Source organism: Bemisia tabaci, chromosome 6 (assembly GCF_918797505.1).
Source record: "Bemisia tabaci chromosome 6, PGI_BMITA_v3".
Classification (NCBI taxonomy): Eukaryota; Metazoa; Arthropoda; class Insecta; order Hemiptera; family Aleyrodidae; genus Bemisia; species Bemisia tabaci.
This window is the reverse complement of record NC_092798.1, coordinates 49151856-49176096: the sequence shown is the minus strand read 5'-3', so window position 1 is coordinate 49176096 and position 24241 is coordinate 49151856. Positions and strand designations below refer to the sequence as shown.

Sequence of the window (24241 nt, the reverse complement as noted above, 5' to 3'; positions counted from 1 at the left end):
AAGGCAAGTCGATTCCACAATAACAGTCTTGCCATATTTTATCCGTCTCAACAGGGTAGATTTTACTGATTAATTGAAAATATATTATACATGTTTGGAGCTGATAATTTGGAAAGGATCTACTCCAACCCTCTTTACATTAAATTCAAAGTAACAGTAAAACTAAGATTCTGGCAAAGAAATGTTTTGATTCACACGAGAGTGCTGAAGCGCAACTTACTCCTAACAAAGAAATCAAATTTAAACAAAAGCAAGGAAGGAGGGACTGTTGAATTGGAGATTTAAAAGTGAGAGTAAAAATCTATCCATGAAGAATAAGTGAGCACAATTGGACTTCTACTTACGCTTAGGGAAGAAATTATCTTCAACATTCCAAATTCCATTTTTATTCCTTAGATTAGGACTACAAGTCACCTCTTGCTGCTCGGAGGCCCTGTACAGAAATAAATTATAAATGTTAACAAAGAAATGGTCTTCTTTACTAGTTGATGCAAAATGCTTGGTTGTCACTGTGCATTACCATAAAAAAAAATGGTTTGTTGTAAGAAGAATGATCAGTTTATTTAAAATCTCAGATTTAAATGAAAACTTCAAATTTGCTACTACGAGTAGTGTTTTTTCCTCCCTAAATTCATTTTCTTAAACAAAAACTGATATATTTATGCGACATTTTTGGAAAGAATTTTTCTATAAACTGCAAGAAAACCATGCAAATTTCATGGGTAAAAAGCAGCCAATTCTTTACCATTAAAACGATATTCAATAGAAAGATTGCGATACAACAAACCAAAATATATTACGTGCATACTTTCATCATCTACCATTAGTACGTAGTGAGCCAAGAACTTTGCAAATTGTATCCAATATGTCAAAAAAATGTCAAAATATTGACGTAAAATTGAGTGAAGTTAGGGCAAGAGGTAAAATGACTTTTTGATTGAGATGTAAACTATTATGTTACACAACCAATGATCTAAGGTACTGGTGGGTGAGAGGTTGACAAATTTAAAGAATTTTATGAATTTCAAAATTAGTACATAATCGCAACTTTTGAGAGAACTCACCAAGCAGGCAGTTGTTTTCCTGTTGTAGTTAGCATACAACGCTGCAAGTAATGAATAAAAAGGAGCTTGCTCGTTACAGTGGTTATAACATCGCCCTCTTTACCTCCTTCGGCTAATATGATCCAAACGTCGTTTGCATCCCCTTCCCCACTCTAGAGCACACATAGAAAGATGCAAAAATTTGATGAATGATCAAGGACTACATTAACAAGGGTCAATAAAGTGCTATACTCTACAATTTTTTAGTTGTATGTACCAAATAAAAGTTTTCACTTTTATTCTCATTTATTTATTTATTCATTGTATGGTAACAATGGACCATTTTATACGATAACTTTTTTGTTCATGTAATCGTCACTCTTAATGTGATACCGTAAAAAACTAGGCAACATTCCAGCCTGCAAGTTGTGTTCTGTTTTTAAGAGAGGAAGAAATGTTTATCTTGATAGTGACAGAAATTGAGGCTCTGGATGTTGACAGAGCGCTCCTCAGTTGCAGAAGAAAATCCAATCTTAGAATCTAAATTAAGACTTCATCCATTACAAGGAAAGTAAAGGCATGTACTTCGTTAGAACTTTTACTACATTTTATTTATGCTTTTACGATAGATAATAATTTAAGAAAAGCCGAGGTCAAAAATGCTGTTTCCAGAGAATGCTTAATTGTAGACCCTTATTCTACCTAGTTTAGCTTTATACAATGCTTGGTAAAAAATAAGTGTACGTTCTTGGCTGACCACCTGCTTTTAACATGTGATGGAGTGTATTAAAAGCTTTCTTTGGAATAAAATTTGAATACAAAATTTTGGAGCAAATTAAAGAAAACAAATCCATCTTGAGAGATTTGGTATTGATGAAATTCAAGGTGTTTTTTTCCTAATAAATTATCATTAAAAAGCCTTAAGCTGCATCTAATGTTAGACTACTTACCTCTCCGTAACCTGTTACTTGGAGATGTTTCTTGGTGATTGGAGCTTGCTCACGATGAGAGTGCAAATTCCTGCCTGTTGCTTCGTGAGTGAGCCTAACGAGCATTCCATGCTTCACAAATTCGATGCCTTCAATGTCGTTTTCTACAGGTGCATCTTCTTTATACCTCCTTACGATCCACTTATTGTTATTATCTTTGTGAGTGTAGGTTGTGATCTGAGGGAAATGAAATGAAACATCTTAATTTAAACAACTATTAGGAAACTAACTATGTACGGAAGGAAGGGATATGGTCAAATTTCTATTCCAAGGATGCCTATTGATGCCTCCAACAATTTGCGTCCTGGGTTTGTATTATTATCTGAATTCCAAATTTCCTCAAATCATGAGAATTTCTAGGAAATCTAAGTAAAAATCCTGTTTTTTAGAAACTTAGATTTGCATAGGGGTAGGAAAAATCGAATGAGCCACAAAATGAGGTAAGAATGAACTGAAATTAAGCGCAACATAACACTTCTTCTTAAAAATTTTACATAGGGTATCCGGACAGCAGGCTGATGGTTTATTTTTTTTGCATGATTTGACCAACTTTTGTTGTCCTGCACTATTGAAATGAACTCATGAAGCATCAAAATATCAGTGATGGTAAGATCATTCTATTAGACGTTAATCTGAGATTGAATGAGATCGTAGTCAAAAGGGAAAAAAAACCTGATAAAAATAAGATAAAACAAGGTTTTTGCTAAAAATTACAGCTTTGCGTCTACTACCTTTTTCCCCCTGGAGGTTGTTGCAAAAAAACAACTCTGATACAGCCGCCTTCATATTTTTATTCATTTTTTTTATATTTTAGCCGCTCAAAAAACCTAGGAAATATGTTAATGTCCTGCTTTCTGAGTGTTTTTAACTTTTTAGCCTTGCTTGCCCATTAATAAGTGTAGGTTCACTCCATCTATCAAATAGAAATGGAGTGTTAAAATTAAGTCTGTAACAGACTCCTCAGTAATAAGAACCTGACTGCAAAAACTGACCTGCTGTTGACGAGCACCAACTCCTTCAGGATATAGATGCCAATGAGAGTGTAAATAGCCACCTCCAGTGCGATGATTTTTCAGGGTAATTACAGCCCCAAAAGCTAATTCTGTGAACAGTTCAATGAGAACAGTCTAAATTCAGACAGAAAAAAAGTTCAAGTTTTTGACATATACAGTCATTATAGAGCAGTTTCATATTTTTATCATGTTACATTCTTAACATTTCAGAATCTTTGAGTTGACTGAAACAATCATCAGACAATGTTTGGATAAAAAGAGCTACGAAGAACAAAAGAGGAACACCGGTCAATAGACACGAAGTTGGTTATCAAACGATCAGAACTGACGTGACGTTGATGCTGTACTACGCTGAGTTTTCTCACTAAAAGGGGGAAAATCTCATACAGAGCATAATTTCATAGTAAAGTTCCAAGTGAGAGGTTATGCTCTACATGCGATTTTTTTTCCTCTACAGTGAGTCGTCTATACCCATCTATACGTGTCCATACCTGCAAAAATCACGGAAATTGGCCCAGTAGAATGCTCAAATGAACTATGACAAAAAATATAAATTTACGTCATTTAAATGGGAGGATTCGCAACTTTACCATGTAATATAAAAAACGTGGGTCATATTTTGAAAATCTGGATAGAGCGGGCTCATCTAGAGGCAATTGCCTGTCGATAGCTGCAAAAGTCATAAAAATCGGCCTGGTAAAACACTGGAACTAAGCGTTACCAGCTATGCAAAATTAGGAGGTCTTGGAGCTTATAGTATAGATTTATACTTTTTTTAGTGAAATTATTACTTCATTTTTAAAAAATTTATATTTTTAAAACACAGAAAATATTTGTAAAAGCTTCTCCAAGCGATGGCATGGTCATTAATCTCAATGAGCGTAGTTGTGTTGAAAGAAATTAGATACAAAAATGTATAAAAGAGGGAAAAAACCAAGAAGTATGCAATCTTTGGTTTTAACCCATTTGTACATCGATCTTTTAGAGTCAAATACGTCCCATTTTAAGCGTTTGGTTGCGCGCATACCACGCTGCAGCACAATAAAAGCACAAAATATAAAAGAAAAAATTAAAGTGCTTTGGAAATCATTAAGTTTAACACGAAACCACCTTAAGATTTACAAAACACAAATTATATTTTCCTTTGATACATATTTTTTTTCATCAATTTAAATGAGAATAATCCTTGCAAAGTGTGCAAACACTTCCAAATCATGAAAAGGCTGACTCAGCGAGCTCAAATTTTAGAGCATGACATAAAGCGGAGCGCGCCGCGCCGCCAGCGCGAAACTGGCGCCTACAAGCCTAGAGGGATACTTCACGCATTGCGCAATGCTTGAAGTATCCCCTTAGGTTTGAAGGCGCTTGCCGGCCGCAACGTGCCACGGCGCCCTAAGCAACTATTTTACCACAGAGGTGTTGCACAGTATCATGCGAAATTGAAGGAGCTCCAACATATTAAAAATGACAGGTATCCTTCAAGAGTAGGGAGCTTTCCTCCCAAAATAAATCAAGATACTTCGGCACGAAAAGAAAGCCGAGGTCCAAAAACTCACAATTCCTAGCATACGAATTTAATTACGTTTAGCATAATTTTTGAATTTCATTAAAAACAAAGTGACTCAATTTAGGCAGAAACCTTCTTGAGGATAAGGTCAAGAATATTCCATTTTGAATCATTAATAAAGTAACTGAATGAGAGAGGGGTTTCTGCTTGATGTAAGTGACTTTTCTTTTTATAAAATCATCTTTTCTTCTTTAAAAAAGCATTATTTTCTTTAGTGATTCATAAGGAAATCTTCTCGGCAGTAAATTTGAGTCTATTTCTGCTTGAAGTAAGTCACTTTTTTCTATGACAAAGTTCAAAAATCATGCTAAACGTTATTGATTATAATACTAGGACTTGGTTAGTTTTTCGACTACCACTCTCTTTTTGCCGTTGTCACTCGATTATTAATTTGCGAGGGAATTTCTTGCTTTTGAAAGATGTCATCAATCATGATACATTGGGGTGCCTTCAATCTCGTATGATACTGTGCAACACCTCCATGGCGAATTGTTGTTTGTATATACATGAGGACCAATCAACTTTGAGACTTAAATGGTAAGTGGACCAAAGCTCCCCTACCGCATAAACGCGAGGGCGTAAACTGCTATAAAAAACAGGTGCGCGGACAAAAAATCGTCGAGTAGTTTTCCATCTAGAGAGTTGAGTATGGCAGGAGGTCTGCATCTCTGCATTTCTACAGTTTCATCATCGATAAATTACTTAACCTTGGTTCCAACTTTGAAATACAAGAAAAGTTAGATACAAAAATAGAAAAAAAATAAAAATAAATAAATAAATAAATAGAATAATAGCTAAGAAATAGCTATGAATAGAGATGCAATACTTTAGTCTCAAAGGAAGAATTGCAAAATGAAATAATAAAAATGATCCTAATTACCTCTGGGCATACTAGCATTGTACAAAGAATTTCCTTCAAGCTTTGATTGAAACTCGGAACTGAAATAACCATCACCAAGACCACTGGAAAAATTAGGTTGAAAATTAATAAGAATGAAATTTCAACATCCAAAACTTCATAATACATACAGAATTTATTTGCAGGAGGTGAGAGTGTAACTTGGTTCATATTGCATTAAATTGTAGACTAAATAAAACAGGAAATTAAAAAAACATTATTCTTGAGAGGCATCCATTTTCCATTAAGCATGGTCATTCAAAAAAATATTTTTGAATTTTATTGTCATGCGTGTATACTTTTTTGGCAGTAAGTTCTGTTTGCAAAGGTCATTCATAGACTACTGAACGTTTATGTTTTCACAGAACGGAGGCATTATTAGCAGAAACGCCCACTTTGATTGAAAATTTGTACAGACAATTTTACTGAATTAGAGTTCTTTTTTTCCCCTCAAGATTTGAGCGATATGTACTGCACAATATATACCGCAATGCTAAGAAAGAACACTATTTATCGATGCATAATGGCTCAGATGAGATAAAATCCTGAATTAGCGATTTAAGTACTATGAAATATTTAAGTAAAAAAAGTCTACTCAACAGGTCTAGTTCACAGCATTGTAGACAAAATCTTTTATTTTTTTGAATGGAGAATTGCTACAGCAAGAAAAACTAAAGGTTCCAGCTCTTCTCAAACACTGATTTTACCCAAACCTTTATAATTTTTGCGGAGCAAAATTGATTGTTTCCTTTTCTTAAACATTAGCGAGCAGGCTCTGGTGCTGAGAGGAGACCTAAATGAATTTCATAATCATTTGCTTTCAGATCGTTGCATGTTCTGAACGTCAAGTTTACTTCTTCCGTTTTCAAATGAGATAAAAATACAGCATTTTTACTTGGCACTGCAGTACCATAAGAGTTTTAAACATTTACCTTTTGTACAATACTTTCAGATGAATGTAAAAGAAAAGTGCGTAGATGATGGCTGGCAATACAATTAAGCAAACAACTCGAGCAGCAAAATGTTTGACGGTGTACATCTGTAACATCGAAAAAGAAAATATGAGAACAAGCGTAATGATGAAAGAGAGCTTGAGCTATTTCAGCCCAAAAAAATTTGTTGCTCACTTCATAATTTTTTTTACACTAGATATAAGAGATGGATTTGCTCTAGTACAAGGTTTTCAGTGATTTGTTGTCAGAATATTGCTCTAATTTTTTTTCTTTCTCTTACCTTTCTTTAATTCCTTATTATTTATATATGTACTGAATGTATTAGTTTTTTCATGAAAACCACCATCCAGGACTATCAACCAATCGTTGAGAATTCTGGACAATGCTGATCACCACTCAAATCACAATTGAATTGATCAGTTACAAAAGGGCTCCAGCGCCAGATATAAAAATACGGAAAAAAACAGTAGAAACTGTATGAACCAACCTGTTTTAAATTGCAGATTAATTAGTAATGCGATTAATTAATTCATCCGTTTAACATTTCAGAGCTCTGAGATTTGTAAGGGGTCAAATAGAACAGTTACTAACATTTTTCTCGAATTCTCATTTTTGGCGCTTGAGCCCTTTCGTAACTGACCGATTCAATTGTGAAGAAAGTAGAGGTTGTTTTCCCTTCAATTGTTATAATTCTCAGGATGTGAGAAAGGACGCATGGAATCAACTTTATTACTGTCTTTAATTAACACATTTAAAAGACGCTAACGTCATTACTTACAAAAGGTTTTGATAAATCGCCTAAAATTATCCACAGCTCAGATATAGTATGGAGTCCGATCCACATTACAATGAACATGCCAACAAATTTAACGCATAATGAACATGCAAGCATGACTCCCGTGAAAGAGAGCCAGAACCACCATTGCGTCGAGAATGCCCTGAAAGTAATGAAATTGCGAATTAGGAAACAGTCTAACATCAATGAAACGTTACTTACTCATCAAAAAAATAAATAGCTCCAAATTTAGGGAGACAGAAAAGCCTTTGAAATTTCAATTTTTTATCTAGTTGCACTGAAAACATTTTAGATTCGAACAAGAAAACAAAAACATCATCAGAGAGCTCTAGGAATAATGAAGGTGCATTTGAATTTAATTAACAGACAGCTTAGGGCAACAACATATGGGATCACATCTAACAAATATTGATAGTTTTTCTAACTGTGGGCGCTTTTTATTCATTTAAAGTATTATCTCTTGATTTTAGATAGATTATACTTAGAACTTTCCAAGTGAATATCCCCAGTTTTTCAAACCAAGACGCAACAAATACAAGGAGACTTATTTGTGTGACTCATTTGTGACTAATTTCTATGCTTTTGTTCCTGTCATATTAAAGAAAGAAGAAGAACTTGTGTGTGAGCATGACCAATGAAAAGCTTCATGTAAAGAACTTTACACTTCTTTATGGTAAAACAAAATACAGCAAGATGAGATTAGAATTCGAAATCAATTTATGATTACTATTGAGTTCTTAGAAAAACTTTGTTGAAACAAAGTCGAAGGAAGAATTTTTATTGAGCCTGAAAAAACAAAAAAAGGGAGAAAAAATAAGATGATACCCGATCAGTATATTTTAAAACCCATCTCCCGAAGACTAATTGAAGAAACTTCTTAAATGTGAAAAGTTCTGTCAATGATGTTTCAAGATTGAAACTGCAAAAACACATAGGTATCTGGTTTGCAGTGTTTCAGAATTTTCGTTCTCATTTTGTTTTATCAAACGAGAACAAACCAACACTTGCCTGACATATTTACAGAATATTCTTCACACAAAGAAGAAAAATAATGAAAGTTTTGAAGAAACGCTGTTGAAAATTTTTCCATTCAGGTAAAGGATAAATTATTACAGGGGGTCTCCAACGTCACAAATGGAGAAACGCATTTTGCAGTTTTGCGATCAAAATTTAATGAAGTAGTGCACTTAAAAAAATACTGATAGCAAAGCAAGAGACACTGGCTCCAGGCTATACGCAGTACATTGAAAGGAGAAAAAATAACCTTTTTGAGACTTAACTAAGTCAGAATTTTTTGATCTTAAAATATATTTTCACATAAATTAAATTTTTTGAGTACTCACCGATTCTTGAAGGAGTTAAATTTCATGATTCCGTAAGCTGATGCCATGATGAAAAATAATAAAATCGGATCTAATAGTATATACTGCGTCAGAGTGAGCATGCCAACATCTGTCAAAATAGATAAATGTCTAAAGTAGAAACTTTCACTTTGGAATGAAACATGTACATACAAGTGTACAAGAAAAAAAAGAGGCAGGTGTTAAAAATAAGTACATTAAGTTTTCAACATAACTTTTCTGATATATTTCAAGGAAAACATTCTATGAATAATTTTCTTGGAACAAAATGAACATTGAATTTCCTTTGGCTAAAATTTTGAAAATACAGTAGAACTAGATATTGAATACTATGCCACACCTCGACTTTGCTTTAACTTTAAAGAGTGATGTAAAAAGTATTTTACTACCTTTTTTGAGAATTTTTCTTTTTCCAAATTGCTTCAAAACAGTGAAATTTTAATTTCGATACTTTAAAATGATGAAGTACGAAATTGTACGATCTACTCATATTTATGTGAAAGAACTACCATTTTTTTTTAAAAAAAATAGTACCTCTCAACCTTAATCGGAAATATTAAGCAACTGCTATTTCTAAAATTAAACAGGTAAGTCCCAAAAATTGTAAAAACGCGTAGTTCATGCATGAAAAGTTTGGAAAGAAAATGAAAATATGAAAGTCCTCACTTAAGCTTACCACATACTAGAAACGCAGCAGCATAGGAGGACGCAGTGAGAGATCTAGTCATTTCCCAGACGGTCAAAAATCCGAAAGGAATGATACATGCACCCAAGAAAGTACAGAACTGAAAATAAATAATTTGCAAGCATATGTTTAAAGGTGTTGAAAGGTACTGGTGCTAAAAAGAGAGCTCTCTAAATTGTCTTAAATTGTTAACTGATATATTCAGCTGAATTATTCATTCAGAAAATATTCTACCGTACAATTCTGTACCAGGGTAAATTTTTCCATAGCCCTACCATCCATAAAAAAAATAGCATATAATTGGTACTCGATGGCTGTTCGTTTACTATGGGAAAAACCCTAGTGGGGCGATAGCAAGAAATTTTTACACGGTTATAATGCAGTCATTTCAATGTAAATTTTCGTAAAAACCCAAAAGTTCATTAAAAGGTTCAAAAGAACACTTCAACAGTGAGGCAAAGCTAACCATAATCCGACCAATCAAAGGCTGACAGTTAAGTTAACACAGCAAGGTGTAATCTGAAGCTGAGTTCAGTCAATCAACAAACGCTGCACAGTGGATCGAGTAAATCAAAGATATCGGACATGAAATTTTTGACAAAAACTGCAAATTTTGATGTTTAATTCGTCATATTTTACATTTTAAGGGGTACTTCTAGAAGAAAATTTTACAAGAAAACGTACGGAACCACTTTTGAAATTTCAAAATTTTGATTAAACGGAGTCATAAGCTTTCAAAGTTTCCAAATTTTGTGCGACCTCTCCCATTGACTTGATCCACTAAGCGCCGTTCCCCCTGTGTGGCTTCATCATCAGAGCCCTCAAAAAATATCCTTTCAAACTAATCTCATTTTAGGTATTTACAAAGCAGGATTTCTTTGCCATTGAGTGTAAAAACCCGGAAAAATTCTCAAAAGCTCAGCTCACTACATGCTTTTAATAAATGAATGAAAAAATGGGTTTCACTGACCAATTAAACTCAAAACTTGTAAATTGAAGTTTAGAAAATTGCCCTTAGAAACTCTTAGATGAAAGAATGGAGACACAGGAAAAGACACATGATAGTTAAATCCATTACTAAATTCTAACATCAATGTTGAAATTAATAAAAGTGATTTTGAGTCATTAGCTTTCTAATGTGACAGAGCTTCATCGGCAATAACTAAAATGGAGGTAGCACAAAATTTACCGCTCGCATTCCAACGTAGTTGGTATCTTCATACTTGTCTCCAGGTTTTTCAAAAGGGAAAGTTCCATTATATCCAGTCATATATCCAGACAATGCAATTAACATCTGAAAATAAGAGGAAACACATGTATACAGTTGTCATATCAATAGAGACAGGGTCATTCCATGCTAAATCAAATAAACATTTGACCCGGCCTCTTCAGAATTTGATGAAATTTCAAGCATCGGCCCACATTGAGAAAGAGTTTCATTGAAAATTGTATTGATTCTAATCTGAAAATTGTTTTCAAAAAATTCGATGCAAAAATTCACCAACAATTTTAGGGCTGCCACAATATTCAAAGAATGAAATTATTTGAATTTCCCTGACAAATTCGGAAGAAAATCCCAGAAATTTCAGGTTGTGCAGCGTGTTTAAAAATAAATTAAAATACCCACTTCCAATCTTGAGTAATGAATATGCAACATTTATTTTTCGAAACCTCAAACAAATTTTGAAAAGCAGCTAAAGGTAATTAACAATTATTCTTTGATTGCTTCTTCACTTTTCCTTACATTTCCAAGTTTTTGCCGACTTTTTAAAATTCCGTAACATTTTCTGGCTTTCTCAGACTGTGAAAATCCTGCAACTCACCACAAGAGTCGCTAAAGATGTATCATTTTTTATGCTGACAGCTTGGATAGTTTAATACATAAAAGTGTCAGAAAATCCAAAATTTAAAATTTAATTGCAAAGCTTCAAAATTGTAATTTGTTGAAAACTTACTTTGTGGCCGTCCACAGGAAAATGGAAATGGACCTATTTATGCCAAACGGAACTATATGCATTACGACATGAGCCCTGTAAGGCCTGTAAGAATATATGCATAACAGGGCTCACATCATAATGCACACAGTTCCGTTTGGCAGAAATACGTCCAAATCATACAGAAAAGAATTTAATGTATACAGGAATGCTCTAGATATGAACATTTTGCAGCAAAAACCGCCCATAAACGTTAATCGAAACCGGAGTTATGACAGTTTGAAATTAGCAGCTTAAAATACATAATTCAGAAAAGACTGATTTCAAAAGTATAATCTGCTCTGCCCACGGCTCAAAATTGCACAGTAAAAATGCGATAATACACCCTGTTTGGGTACAAAAGTGCACTTCACTACTTGCAACTTTTTCATTGAGGCACCAACGAGGATTTTGCTGTGAAATCTCCACAACGAAAAATTTAACCCAACTTGACAAATAACGATTTGAATAAGTTGCCGCTATGGACTAGGGCAGTGGCGATTCTTGAAAGCTGGCAACACTGTTTTCCTCCATTTAAATGTATGTAAAACAATCGATTCTTGATGAGGCAGCTTGTGTCGTTCAATGTCGATATTTTTAATGGATTTAAATGGAGGAAAAACAGTGTTGCCAACTTGCGATATAGCCACTGGACAAAGGTCCCTCTTGCCACAAACAAACACATTTTTACTTATTTTTGGGATTCAGTCACATTAAATGCAAGAACGCATGCTCTTTTCTACCGTTCAAAGCTAGAATGCCATGACTTCATACTGGATTTTTTAAATTTTCTGCGACAGAATGTCCTGTCACGAAAAAAAAATTCTTAAGCCCAGAATTATGTATGTTTTTCGTGGAATTCCCCCCCCCCCCCATTTCATTCGGTTTAAGGAGAAACCTTACCTTTCCGAGAGGTGGATGGACGTCAAAAAAGAAGGTCCGGTTGATGTACCAACTGCCCATTTTTCCAAAATGCGTTTCATCCCAGCTGCAATAAAAACATATTGAGTCATGCATCAGCTCAGAAAAAGTAATCGATGAATATTCTCCTAGGTAGTTCCAGTCATTCAAATGAATTTATTACAAGTTTCTCCGGGCAGATATTTACTTACTTTCAGAAAAATACTTCCACAGAGAAACACTTGAAAAGAGGTCCCTTCTGATGATCCTCTAACGTAAAAGCGTACCTCGGTTCCCACGTGAGCCCTGTTGTCCATAAAAAGCCGTGCTTTCAGAGGCTCACGTGGCGATGGAAATACACACTTGCGTCAAAGGAGCGACATCGAATGATACAACGATAGGATGTTGATAATAAGATGGACCAGTAGGCAAGGTACAAATTTAAGTAGTCTGATACATGTTGCTTACCCAAAATTTCACCTAAATTACGATTCACGCGACCAAAAAAAAAATGAACTCTTGAAATAAACTCTTGCCTAATATATTAACGTTTTTCTTCTACAGTGGTTACAGAAAATTTGATTAGCCCGGGTGTTTACAAAAAGTAGCCGGCAAAAATTTAGTACTTTTACAGTACTTTCTCAGCACCTTTCCAAAAAATTCGGTGCCCCATGAGCAGAAAAATTCAGTAATTTTTCGGTACCTTAAAGTTGATTAATTCAATATTAATCTTCCATCGCACTGCTAAGGCGCAACGATACAACTATTCGTACTCTTCGAAATGCGTGAGGTATCACGCCACAATTGAAGGCGTTTTAGAAACCGCCATTGGGACTCAAGTGTCGCATAAATAGAGTACTACTAAACAGGGTCTACTAAAACTGGCTGGCAAAAATTAAGTACTTTTACAGTACTTTTTCAGTACCTTTCCGAAAAATTAGGCGCCTAGTGAGCAGAAAAATTCAGCACTTTTTCGGTATCTTTAAGTTGATTGTTGATTTGGGTTCCTATTATTTAGTTATAATTCTTGTTTATTAAACGTTTATATTTAATTCTTCTATAAAAATTATCCACTTGTTAAATACGATCCTAGCTTGAGCAGTGAGTCCACTTAAATTATGCGGTCAAAACTGCAGTGGCGGCAAAGGAAACCGACAAGGCCTATCTTCCATCGCACTGCTAAGGCGCAGAGATACAACTATTCGTACTCTTAGGAATGCGTGAGGTATCACGCCACAATTGAAGGCGTTTTAGAAACCGCTTACTTTCCATATCGAGACTCATGTGTCGCATACATAGAAGACTACTGAGTAGAGTCTACTAAAACTGGCTGGCAAATATTAAGTACTTTTACAGTGCTTTTTCAGTACCTTTCTAAAAAATTCAGTACCTCATAAACAGAAAAGCTCAGTATTTCTTTTGTGCTTTTAGATGACAAAATTCGAAAATTGTCGAAGTTCATGCGCAAATCGCGAGAAAAATGACGTAAGCCATGGAATTCGAAGCTCAATGGTGGCCTGAGGATCAACTGGCTTTACAATCTCGATCTGGCGGAAAAAATATGCACTAAGAATCATTGCGCGACGAATTGCTTCTTTTTTAGGCTGTTCTGAAAAATACCCGTGGAGTGAAACAAAAAAATTCCGGACCTTTATAGAGAATTTCCGTACTTTTACATTATTCCCGACCGCCCTCCAAAAATTAGTACTATTTCCGGACTTTTCGGATCAGTAGACACCTTGATTGATCGATCACAAGAAAAGCAATTTTCTACATGTGTCAAATCGCACATTACGACGGTTTTGGCAGGCTACTCAATTGATTAGTGAACATTCCCCACCCTATGTTGTTCACGGTGTAAATGGACTGCATTTTGCAATTTAGAACTATAAATTCTGACTCTTCTGGAAAAATACTTATGTGAATAGAGAAACTAATGGCACATACGTTGTTTTTAAACCGGGCTACAATTTATAGTTCCAAATTGCAAAATTTAGTCCAAATAACGTGCAATAACTGAGTCAAAGCGTCGATACTAAGTAAGCAAGATGTGACAACAGATGTCCACAGTCATATGCATTTTAGAAAAGAACCATTTCATGACTGAACTCAAAAGGAGCTTCAACATTTGAAAAGAAAAATTTAAGGGGAAAAAAATGCAAAAAAAATATTGCGTGGGTTCAGTGGTCATTGAGCCGGTGGTCTTTGATGGATGGATTACATTTTGATTTTTTTCTCATCTTGTGTGTGTTGGTTCTTCTATTTAAAAGGCGATTTTTCATGCCATATTTATTTTATACTTAATTAAGAATGGTGCACAGACTACAGAGTGATCTAGACCAGCCCTAACAGGTTTTTTTTCGGTTTGTTAAACGAGGCAGGAGGTCAGGGGTCGCCGAAACGAACAGGAGTCCCTAAGGGACAAAGATCCCTGAGAAATCCAAATATCATCGTACCGGAGCCCTCCTTGCGCCTTTTTGGGAGTAAACCGGGGGGGGGGGGGGGACTGATTCTAAAAGTGGAGGTACTGATTCTAAAAAGAGAGGTTGTAATGTAAGACATGTAAAAGTAAGGAGAGATTCTTACCACACATGATCCGGTTCGGTGACTTTGTAAAATCTCGTGGCTGCGGCAGCGATGCAAACAATGGCAAACACGGACCACCACATTGAATCATTGCCCCTGCAAGACCATCAAGAAACATGAGTCAGATTTTAAGGAGAAGAAACAAATTGTGTAGACAGAACTTTTAGCTGGGTAGCAGAACTTTAACAACACAGAATTTTTAGCTGGGTAGCAGCGGACCGATTATTGAAATTGATAGACAAAGCTATAGACAAAGAAGACAAAAAGGATATGGAGGGATACTATTGGTGGAAGCGGGTGGTTACAATGGACAAAGGAGGTAGGTGATAGACTAACTAACGGCAACCGACAGGAGACCCGACAGTTAGTCTATCATTTTTCCTCTTAGTCTGTAAAGACCACCAGTTCCAACCAATGGGATCGCTCCATACTCCCTATGTCTTCTTTGTCTATAGCTTTATCTATAAATTTCAATAATCGGCCCGCAGAACTTTAACAACACAGAATTTTTAGCTGGGTAGCAGCGGACCGATTATTGAAATTGATAGACAAAGCTACAGACAAAGAAGACATAGGAGGTATAAAGCAATCCTATTGGTTGAAATGGGTGGTTCTCATAGACTAAGGGGGAAAATGATAGACTAACTGTCGGGTCTCTCGTGGGTTGCCGTTAGTTAGTCTATTACCTACCTTCTTTGTCCATTGCAAACACCCGCTTCTACCAGTAGGATCCCTCCAAATCCTTTTTGTCTTCTTTGTCTATTGCTTTGTCTATCAATTTCAATAATCAGCCCGCAGGACTTTTGACAATGTATCTATTCATAAATCGGTGCTCTTACGTTACGATGATGGAGCTCCCGAGAGTCCCGACCCCCGTAACTCGGTTGCGATTTTACAACTCTTGGATGCCCAAGCCGGGTCAAATTGACCTGAGGCTTGCTGAAAACACACGATTTGCGGGTTGTCTGGGGCCAGTACACACGAGCTTTATAAATAAGTTTACAAATACACAGTGGAAAATGAATCGTACATCAAATTGAAAAAATAAGGGAAAAATCGAGAGTCAGGGAATCGTTCTGACAACTATCCCTAAAAATCGGAAGTCGGGTCAAATGGACCACTAGACAAGGCACGAATTTCAGCATTCTAATACATGTTTCTAGACTAAAATTTTACGTAAAATACGACGTGCACAACGAAAATTACCGAAATCAACTCCTTCCAAAGATATTTAATGATTCTTGATGCGTGAATTCAAACCACCCGCTCATGAAAACTCAATGCTCTGCGTGATTCACATCGTGCGCTTAATGTTATCATGACAGTCACTGAGATATAAAAATCTGGCAACCTCAATCTTGACGCTTTGGCTCAGCTGTAGCAAATTGCTTATAGTTTGAACAACACATGGTGGGAAATGAACATTACTAGATTGAGAAGCTTATTGAAACCGTTGTAATGCGCGATTTGACTCGCGTAGAGCTTTGAGTTTCTTGTTAGCGGGCAGTTCAAATTCCTCATAACCAATGTGAAATAAAAACGTTAATATCTTCGTTTGGAGTTTGTTTCATTAGTTTTCGTTGCGCGAATCGTGCTCTACGTGAAATTCTGGTTGAGAAACATGTATCAGAATGCTTAAATTCGTACCTTGTCTAGTGGTCCATTGGCTGGGCTATCTCTTCTTGGAGAGTTATCGGGCCAGTAAATGCGAGCTTTAGATGAAAGTCTACAAATACATTCTAAAAGCGAATCAGACGAGGATCACACTTTTTTCACCTCAATATAGCGGAAAATACGCGATTTTTACATCGATGCAAGCATAAATATTCATAAATGTCAGTAACTTGAGATAGCAAGCGAAAATATAAGAATTTCCTTCAATTTTGCATGATACCACATACCTACTCCGGAGTTCAAATAGTAACTTTCTTGATTTCTGTGTGTGAAAACAAGAAAATACGCGAATTTCACCTCAATATTGCAAGAGGTACGCGATATTTCTGGCGGTATCGTTAAATCAAAAGAAATTATGCGCTTTTCATCACGGTATCGCGGGATCGGAACGATTTCTTCAGCGAGTTTGTAAACATTAAGGGGAAATTGTAAAATGATCAGCAATATCGAGGAAAGAACGCCATTTTTCTAACGGTTTTAAAACCAAGAAGCACGCAAACTTTGGCTGTAACCCGTTTGTGCTTCGATCTTTTAGAGTTAAATGCGTCCAATTTTGAGCGTTTGGTTGCGCGAACACCATGCTGCAGCACAGTAAAAGCACAAACTACAAAAGAAAAAATTAAAGTGCTTTAGAAAATCATAAAATTGGTTACAGAACCACCTTAATATTCACAAAAACACACATTACATTTTCATCAAGTACATATATTTTTTTTTTTTTTTCATCGATTGAAAAGAGAATAATCCATGCAGAGTGTGCAAACATTTAAAATCATGAGTTAAAAAACGCAGACTCCACGAATTTAAATATTAAGTAGAGACTAACATAGAGTGGATCGGTGTGCTGCCAGCGCAAAATGCGCGCTGGCGGCTGGCGCCTACAAACCTAAGGGGATACTTCAAACGTTGCGCAATGCTTGAAGTATCCCCTTAGGTTTGTAGGCGCGAATGCGCTACGGCCGGCCGCCCGTCGCAGCGCAGCGTGCCACGGCGGCGCGGCGCCTCAAGCAACTATTTCTCAACAGAGGTGTTGCACAGTATCATACGAAATTGACGGCACTCCAACAAATTTGGTTTCTTTCTAGCAGTTTTGATTAAAAATTACGCATTATACTCATCTCAATATCGCGAAAATATGCAAATTTTCCAAAGGTCGATTAAGAGAGAAAAGGATCACACAATTATTGATTTCCGCGCTTGAAAAAGTGAAAAATTACGAGTTTCATCTCAATATCGCGAGAAGTACGCAATACTTCTAGCGGATTCATTAAATCGAAAAACATAACGCGCTTTTCATGTCAGTATCGAAGGAAATGCGTGATTTTTCCAGCGATTTGGTAAATAAAATAAAACGAAATTGAGTAATATGCGATAATCACTGCAATATCGTGGCAAATACGCGATTTTTCAGCGGTTTCGTAAAATCATGAAAAATTACGCGTTATTTACGTCAATACCACGAAAAGTAACTAACTCTTCTAGCGGTTGATTGATCACAAAGAATCACACAATTTCCATCTGAATACCGCGGAAAATACGCGATTTTTATATCGATGCGAATCACCTCATGGAGTATGCAATTTGATCTCCAGAAAATTAAAATGGATGGCGCCGCGTTCACGGCCACCGACCAAATTTTCGGGAACGGAGGAGCAATTAGACGTATTTTTGCTAAACGGAACTACGTGCATTAAGACGTGAAGAGCTCGGAGGACAAGGCGCATGTGTGCAGTTTTTGAAAAAATTGAGATATCGGTGATTTCAAGTAAACCTAGTCTTACTGCATATTCTACGAAAAAATTTCGCCCTAAATTCCAATTTTTAAGCATCAAAAAGTCAGTTTGATCTTTCTTTCCGCCAATAGGATTCATTTAATTTCGAAACTTCAAACACGCGTTTCTCGAAATGGCAAAAACTGCACATATGCGCCTTGTCCTCCAAGCCCCTCAAATTTGGAGCGCGGGGCATTTAATTTTTTTCGAACGATATTTCCGAGACTAGGCACGAGAAATTCTTTCTTTATTTCGATAGAACAAATTTGGAAACGCGCTGTCATTGAACAGCAGGATGCGGCTGATTGAAAAAATACGAAAAATCCATGCTCCTTTGTCATTTTTCCCGAATGACCACCTGCAAGTTGATTATTGAAATTGATAGACAAAGCTATAGATAAAGAAGACAAAAGGAAAATAAAGCAATCCTAGTCGTAGAAGGGGGTGGTTGCAATGGACAAAGGAGGTAAGTAATAGACAAACTAACGGCAACCCTTGATGGACCCTACAGTTAGTCCATCATTTTCTCTCTTGGTCTATAGGAACCAAATTTTAACCAATCGGATCGCTCCATACTCTCTGTCTTCTTTGTCTATTGCTTCGTCTATCAATTTCAAAAATCAGCCAGTTGGGGCGCGAAATTTTGAATTTCTTCAACGATATTTTGAAGCCCATGAATAATTTTATAGTTTCGATCTGAGAGAGACGAAGACACTAATAATGTCAAAGCAACTGATCAGAAAATAATGAAAAATCCATGCTCCCTTGTCATCATTGTCCCTGATGAATATCTGGAACGTGAACTTCTGAGTTATTCTTCTGATATATTTTTGAGCCTACGGGAAATTTTTACTTTCTCGCTCCCCTTGTTTCTTTTCGTTTCGATCGAAACAAAGTAAAAACGCACTATCATCGGTCGGTAGAATGTACGTCAGGAAAATACGAAAAATCCGTTCTCACTTACAATTTGTTTTTTTGTTTTTTTTTTTTTTGAGTGAAGTAAATCCGTGCGGATTTAACTCAACGTCAATTTTTTTTACTTAAACTTAACTATACAAAAATAACGTTTCTTAACTCAAAATAATTGACTCGGACGGATTGAACTATAAAAAAAAACCCCAAAAGTCGACAAAAAACGACGCTTGAAGTCAAAATGATGTATCAAGGATTTTTTTTTTCAGCGCTCTTTCGCCTGATTATAAAGAGCGAACATATAAAATTAGCGTCCTAGTTACCATGTTTTATCGACAACTGAATCGTTTATTTCGAAGATGAGCCAACTAGTTTCGTTCCGAGACCGAGTTGTAGATATAAGGAAAACGACATCAATGCGACTCGCGATTTCCAAACTTCCCGATTTTTCTCGTTTTTATTTTTTTCGTTATTTTTTTCAGAGTTGACCCCATCACTCAAGAAATCTGCAAGCAGCCGAAAAACGACCTATATAGTCTTGCGTACCACAAGACAACGGTTATTCAATGCTAATGAGGCTACGCGATAACAGTGCAAAGTTCTGACTCTATATCCAACTTTCAGGTGAGTCTCGACCAGTGCGAGGCGTGAATGATCGATTATCGATATTTCCCCATTTGAAGCTATGGCGAAGAATCGATTATTCAGGTGTTCGTTGCGAACACCCTTTTAATCGACCCTTTTCCAGAGGTTTATATGGCAGATCAATCGAGAAATCGCAAAGTACGCCACGCAACTGATCTCGACAAAATTGGATTACCACCGGACCCAGTTTTGCGTATCTTGTCTGCGCTGAGTTGACAAAAAAAGTTACGTCATGCGAACCGAAAGCTGAGCTTCAGTAGCTGAACTATTCAGTTCCCCGCACCGAACGTAAAGGCTCCAAGACAAAAAATCCGGTTCAAAAAACATCGATTGGTTAGGGTTAGGGTTGGGGTTGGGGCACGATCAATTAAGTACTTGACGTTCAATTCCCACAAGACCAATTTTTTTTCCAATTTCATTTTGTATTTTCAGTATAGGACAACGACACTGGAGTCCAAAAATCATGTACACCTGCACTGAAAAAAAAAAAAAAATTGCTTGGCTCAAGCATGATGATTCTTGAATTTGCCGCCAAGAATTTGTTTTTATCTTGATTTAAGCTAAATTTTTCTGGATACAAGGTAAATAAGGCTTGAGTGAAGCAAAAAAGTAGTTAGTATTCAGCAGCAAAATTCTTGATGTAAGAAAAAATACTTCTTGGCGGCAAATTTAAGATTCTTTTTTTTTTTTCAGTGTGAACAATAGGTGAAAAAAATGCAGAAAATTCGTCACTCCTCTGACGTAAGGACGTATCTCGATTTCTAGGAGAGCCCTGCTCCTCGTATAAATCAATGCTTTCCGAGGCTAATGTGAGGATAGAGATACGCCCTTACATCAGAGAAGCGACGAATTTTCACTCCTGCTCCTGCCCTTAAAGCTTGAAAAGCTATAGGTACCTGAATAACTTTTCAAAAAACACGTTTGCGCTGCTAACGAATCGCATTTTGATGGTTTATAAAAGAAAAAAAAGGGGGGGGGGACTGTGATGATGGTAATAGAATCCACTCAAACGACAATTTTCTAGTTCAATATCAACGGAGACCGATACCCAATGGAGAATTTGCAGGTGTCTGAAATTTAATGAATTCCGTGTTTAAGTGGACGCTACCAAATGAGCTGAACACGAGGATACCCTCGGTTCATAAATTGAACAATTATTGGAAGAGACAAGACAAAATAACCCAATCTGCTAAAATACATGTGTTTAAATGGGAAATGCCGCCAGATGACGTCACTACTAGGCGGCGCATTTTCTCACTTTTTAATCTATTTGTATACCATTTCCATAACAGAAAAAATGTATAAAAAATTCTGCTAAATCAGCTCTTTCGGCACTTTCAGATGAGGCAATAAATAATTTGCGTGCAAATTCTCCATTACTTTCGTGACCACTCGTTTAAGTCTCTCTTGCCGATAGTAACAAACGGGATGGAACTTGATGAGTTTGAGTGTTTGTAGTAGTTTGATGATCCACCCTGACATTGGGGGGGGGGGGGGTGTTGGAGAGGACGGGTCAAATTTCTTTGGGGCAGCATCCGAAAGCATTAGGCGAGTTTAAAAAGACGTTCGTCCATTTTTTTTTCTCTTGTTCGATGACCGCAAGCGGGAGAAAAATTCGGCGGTGCTGAAACTTCTCGACCGCTGAGCCGCGATTGGTCGCATGCAAAAATGGCGAGGCCCCCCGAACGGCAAGACCGGCGCGAGATATAATAAAATTGTACTGAAAATCGCGTCTTTCTTTCAAAATTGCATTCTGTCAGACCACCGGACAAGGTACAGTGCAATTATACAAGTTGGCAACACTGTTTGTCCTCCATTTAAATCCTTTAAAAATATCGATATAGGTGAGGCAAGCTGCCTCACCTAGTCGATTGTTTTACATACATTTAAATGAAGAAAAAACAGTGTTGCCAACTTGTAAAATCGCCACTGGCAGGGTATAAACCAAGCACTATAGAACAAGTTTTCTGTCAAAATTCAACGTAGAGCACATTATATACATCAAAAACTTCCAAAATCAGCTTATACGTCAGAGACACAAGCTTGTAGACCCTTAACAGAAAATTCCAACTTCCCGCTAAAACTCAATCAGGCCAAATTAGCCATGCCTGCCTAATTAGACTATCTGCTGTGTTACGGAAGAGAGCGGGTGTATTCTGGGATGAGCCTTGAGGCACATAAGGTATGTGCTAACTGTGGCTCATCGAAGAAATGCACTTACGGCTTTCTTCCGTATCACGGCAGCTATGTTCATTTCATGATTTTTCCCGGAGTTCCCCTGATTTTTAGGAGCTCATTCCCTGATGAGAAATGGAAGTTTACTTACACTTCCCTGGTATTTTCTTTAGAAAAACTAAATAACTCTTCAGAGTTCAGAATATGAGCATCAAAAATTTTCAATTTCAGCTGATTTTTTGGCGCACATTCAAATGTTTCATTCCAAACGCGTTCCTGATGTTAATATCATCTCATCACTGGAAGCTTCTCTATTATTATGATGATTTGAAGCTTCAAATATGTCATTCAAGAGGTATTTAATGGTGATTCAGGTGCAATAAAAAAAACCTTAATAACAATCAATACTTAAAATTTCTACAGAATTTGAAAACGAAATGATTTTCAAGTGGTAGAAGAAGAAACTCCTGATTTCTAGAACAGATTCCCTGATTTTCCCTGATATTTTTCATTCCTGGGTGAGTCCTGCTTTTTCTTAGTCCTAGATACCATGATTGAATTCAACTTGTGCATACGTTCGGCAAATAACTAGGGCTTCTTTTCACACACATTTCTTTCCTATCCTACTAAAGAGGTACCTTTACTTAATTACTGCTTCCGAATGTTGCTCATAGTCCGCGCCATGAAAAGTGGCGGGTGAGGGGCAGAGCCAGTCGACTGGTCCTGTCTGTAGTTGAAGGGTTGAAGCGTAGGTATTGGCCCGTAGTTGAGACGGGATAACGACTGGGCCTACACCTGCGCTTCAACCGTTCAACGATATACTGGACCGGACGACTGACTCCGCCCCACACCCGCCACTTTTCGTAGCGCAGACTATAAGTAATTATCTAAGTGACAAACAATTTGAAGAAATGCTGGAGAAGTTGAAATACTTAATGTCTAAAATGTCTATGAAAATTTCTGAGACTTTCCAAATCCGTCCTGTCTTTCTATACATAACCCACGATGTATTTATGAGAAAAAAGAGCCTTGGAAACTTACCATTTTCTGCTTGCTTCCCCGCTGCCTTTTTTAGTGACAGTAGAAGCAGCCATGATTGTGACACTGTAAATGAAAGCATGTCAGTATTAATTAACTACCGCAAATCCATACTTGAGTTATCTCAATATTAGAAAGTACCCGACTGATCCTATTGTCAACAGTGCAAAATGTCTGCACAGTCAGATACTTTCAGTAAGTATAATAAAGAAACTGCTAGACTCAGACAGCTTTAGAGTGATGAAACATGGAAGAGTGTACGTTTCCATACGTTTGGGCTTAAAATACAATATTTTTTCTTCCGTTCCTATTATTTTCTTGCAAAGCGTTCCCAATATGAGAAGTATGAGCACTTGACTCAGAATAAAAATATCGAGGATCTACTTCTCATGGGATTTAACAGAAACTGCCGCAGTGCTTCCCAAATTCTCTATTTGTGCTGAATTATTCCTGTGCTCATAGACGTCAAAAGAAATTGCAAAATAATAACCAATCCAGGAGCCATAACTTTGCATTCACTTGCTTGAGCTAAAATTCCAAAATTCCTGTAATTGTAGCGACTAGCTTCCAGAATTTTTTGGGTTTCTGGCAGTTTTTCCCGCCACTTAAATTCCCCGGATTTTCCCAGTTTCTTTGCTTCCTAAATAGCCCAACTTAAACTGTTGTTTATTAAACTTTTGTTTCTTGCGATGTCTTCTGTACATGTTACTAATAGAAAAAGTGTGTAGCCTGATTAAAATAATTGCAGCAAATGAAGAACATTGACATTATTATATTGGTTTCTTCACAAAAAGTTAGGTCAGACGCTCAGACGTTCCACCACTGTTGATCATGGTATAGCTAAAACCAAGCTAGTGATTGTACTATGAAGTAGGTTTTAAATTTTTCCAGGAGTTAGATAAAATGCAAAATTTAAATGCAGAAAAAGTTAACGGTGTGAGCTGAATAGAAATAAGAGCTTTCTCTTCAACTGTTAGCGAATGGAATTAGTGAGATGTTAGGTGAAGTTTACCTTAGTTACTGCAAGAAGTCATGAGGTAAATGGGGCACGTTTAGTTGAAACAAGACTTCACCAAGAGGCTACTAATGGAGAGCGAGTGAAATCGCGTTTAAAATTAAGGGAAAACCAATTTGAACGGCGAGAACTGTTTATAAATTCCGAAACTTATCAATCCAGAGAATCCACGTTGGTTTGTAAACACCGAGCAACATCGAACACCGTCAACAGTCACCAATATTCAACAGATTGCGTTTTGTTATT

At 36.6% G+C, this 24241-nt stretch overlaps 1 protein-coding gene across 2 annotated transcripts in view; it reads right to left on the bottom strand.

Annotated features, from left to right (window-relative positions):
- Window positions 1-24151, bottom strand: part of tw (Protein O-mannosyl-transferase 2) — a 62670-nt gene extending 38519 nt beyond the window's left edge. For both annotated transcript variants that reach the window (XM_019048053.2, XM_019048052.2), the window contains exons 1-14: window positions 23993-24151; window positions 22984-23046; window positions 14765-14860; window positions 12182-12266; window positions 10495-10599; window positions 9297-9405; window positions 8603-8711; window positions 7242-7401; window positions 6443-6549; window positions 5493-5575; window positions 3025-3134; window positions 1994-2209; window positions 1065-1216; window positions 345-433 (exon numbers count right to left, since the gene is read on the bottom strand). In XM_019048053.2, coding sequence (XP_018903598.2) covers window positions 345-433; window positions 1065-1216; window positions 1994-2209; window positions 3025-3134; window positions 5493-5575; window positions 6443-6549; window positions 7242-7401; window positions 8603-8711; window positions 9297-9405; window positions 10495-10599; window positions 12182-12266; window positions 14765-14860; window positions 22984-23036 — 1474 coding nt within the window. In that variant the 5' untranslated portion in view covers window positions 23037-23046; window positions 23993-24151. The remainder of the gene's footprint in view (window positions 1-344; window positions 434-1064; window positions 1217-1993; window positions 2210-3024; window positions 3135-5492; window positions 5576-6442; window positions 6550-7241; window positions 7402-8602; window positions 8712-9296; window positions 9406-10494; window positions 10600-12181; window positions 12267-14764; window positions 14861-22983; window positions 23047-23992) is intronic.
- Window positions 24152-24241: the final 90 nt, after the last annotated feature.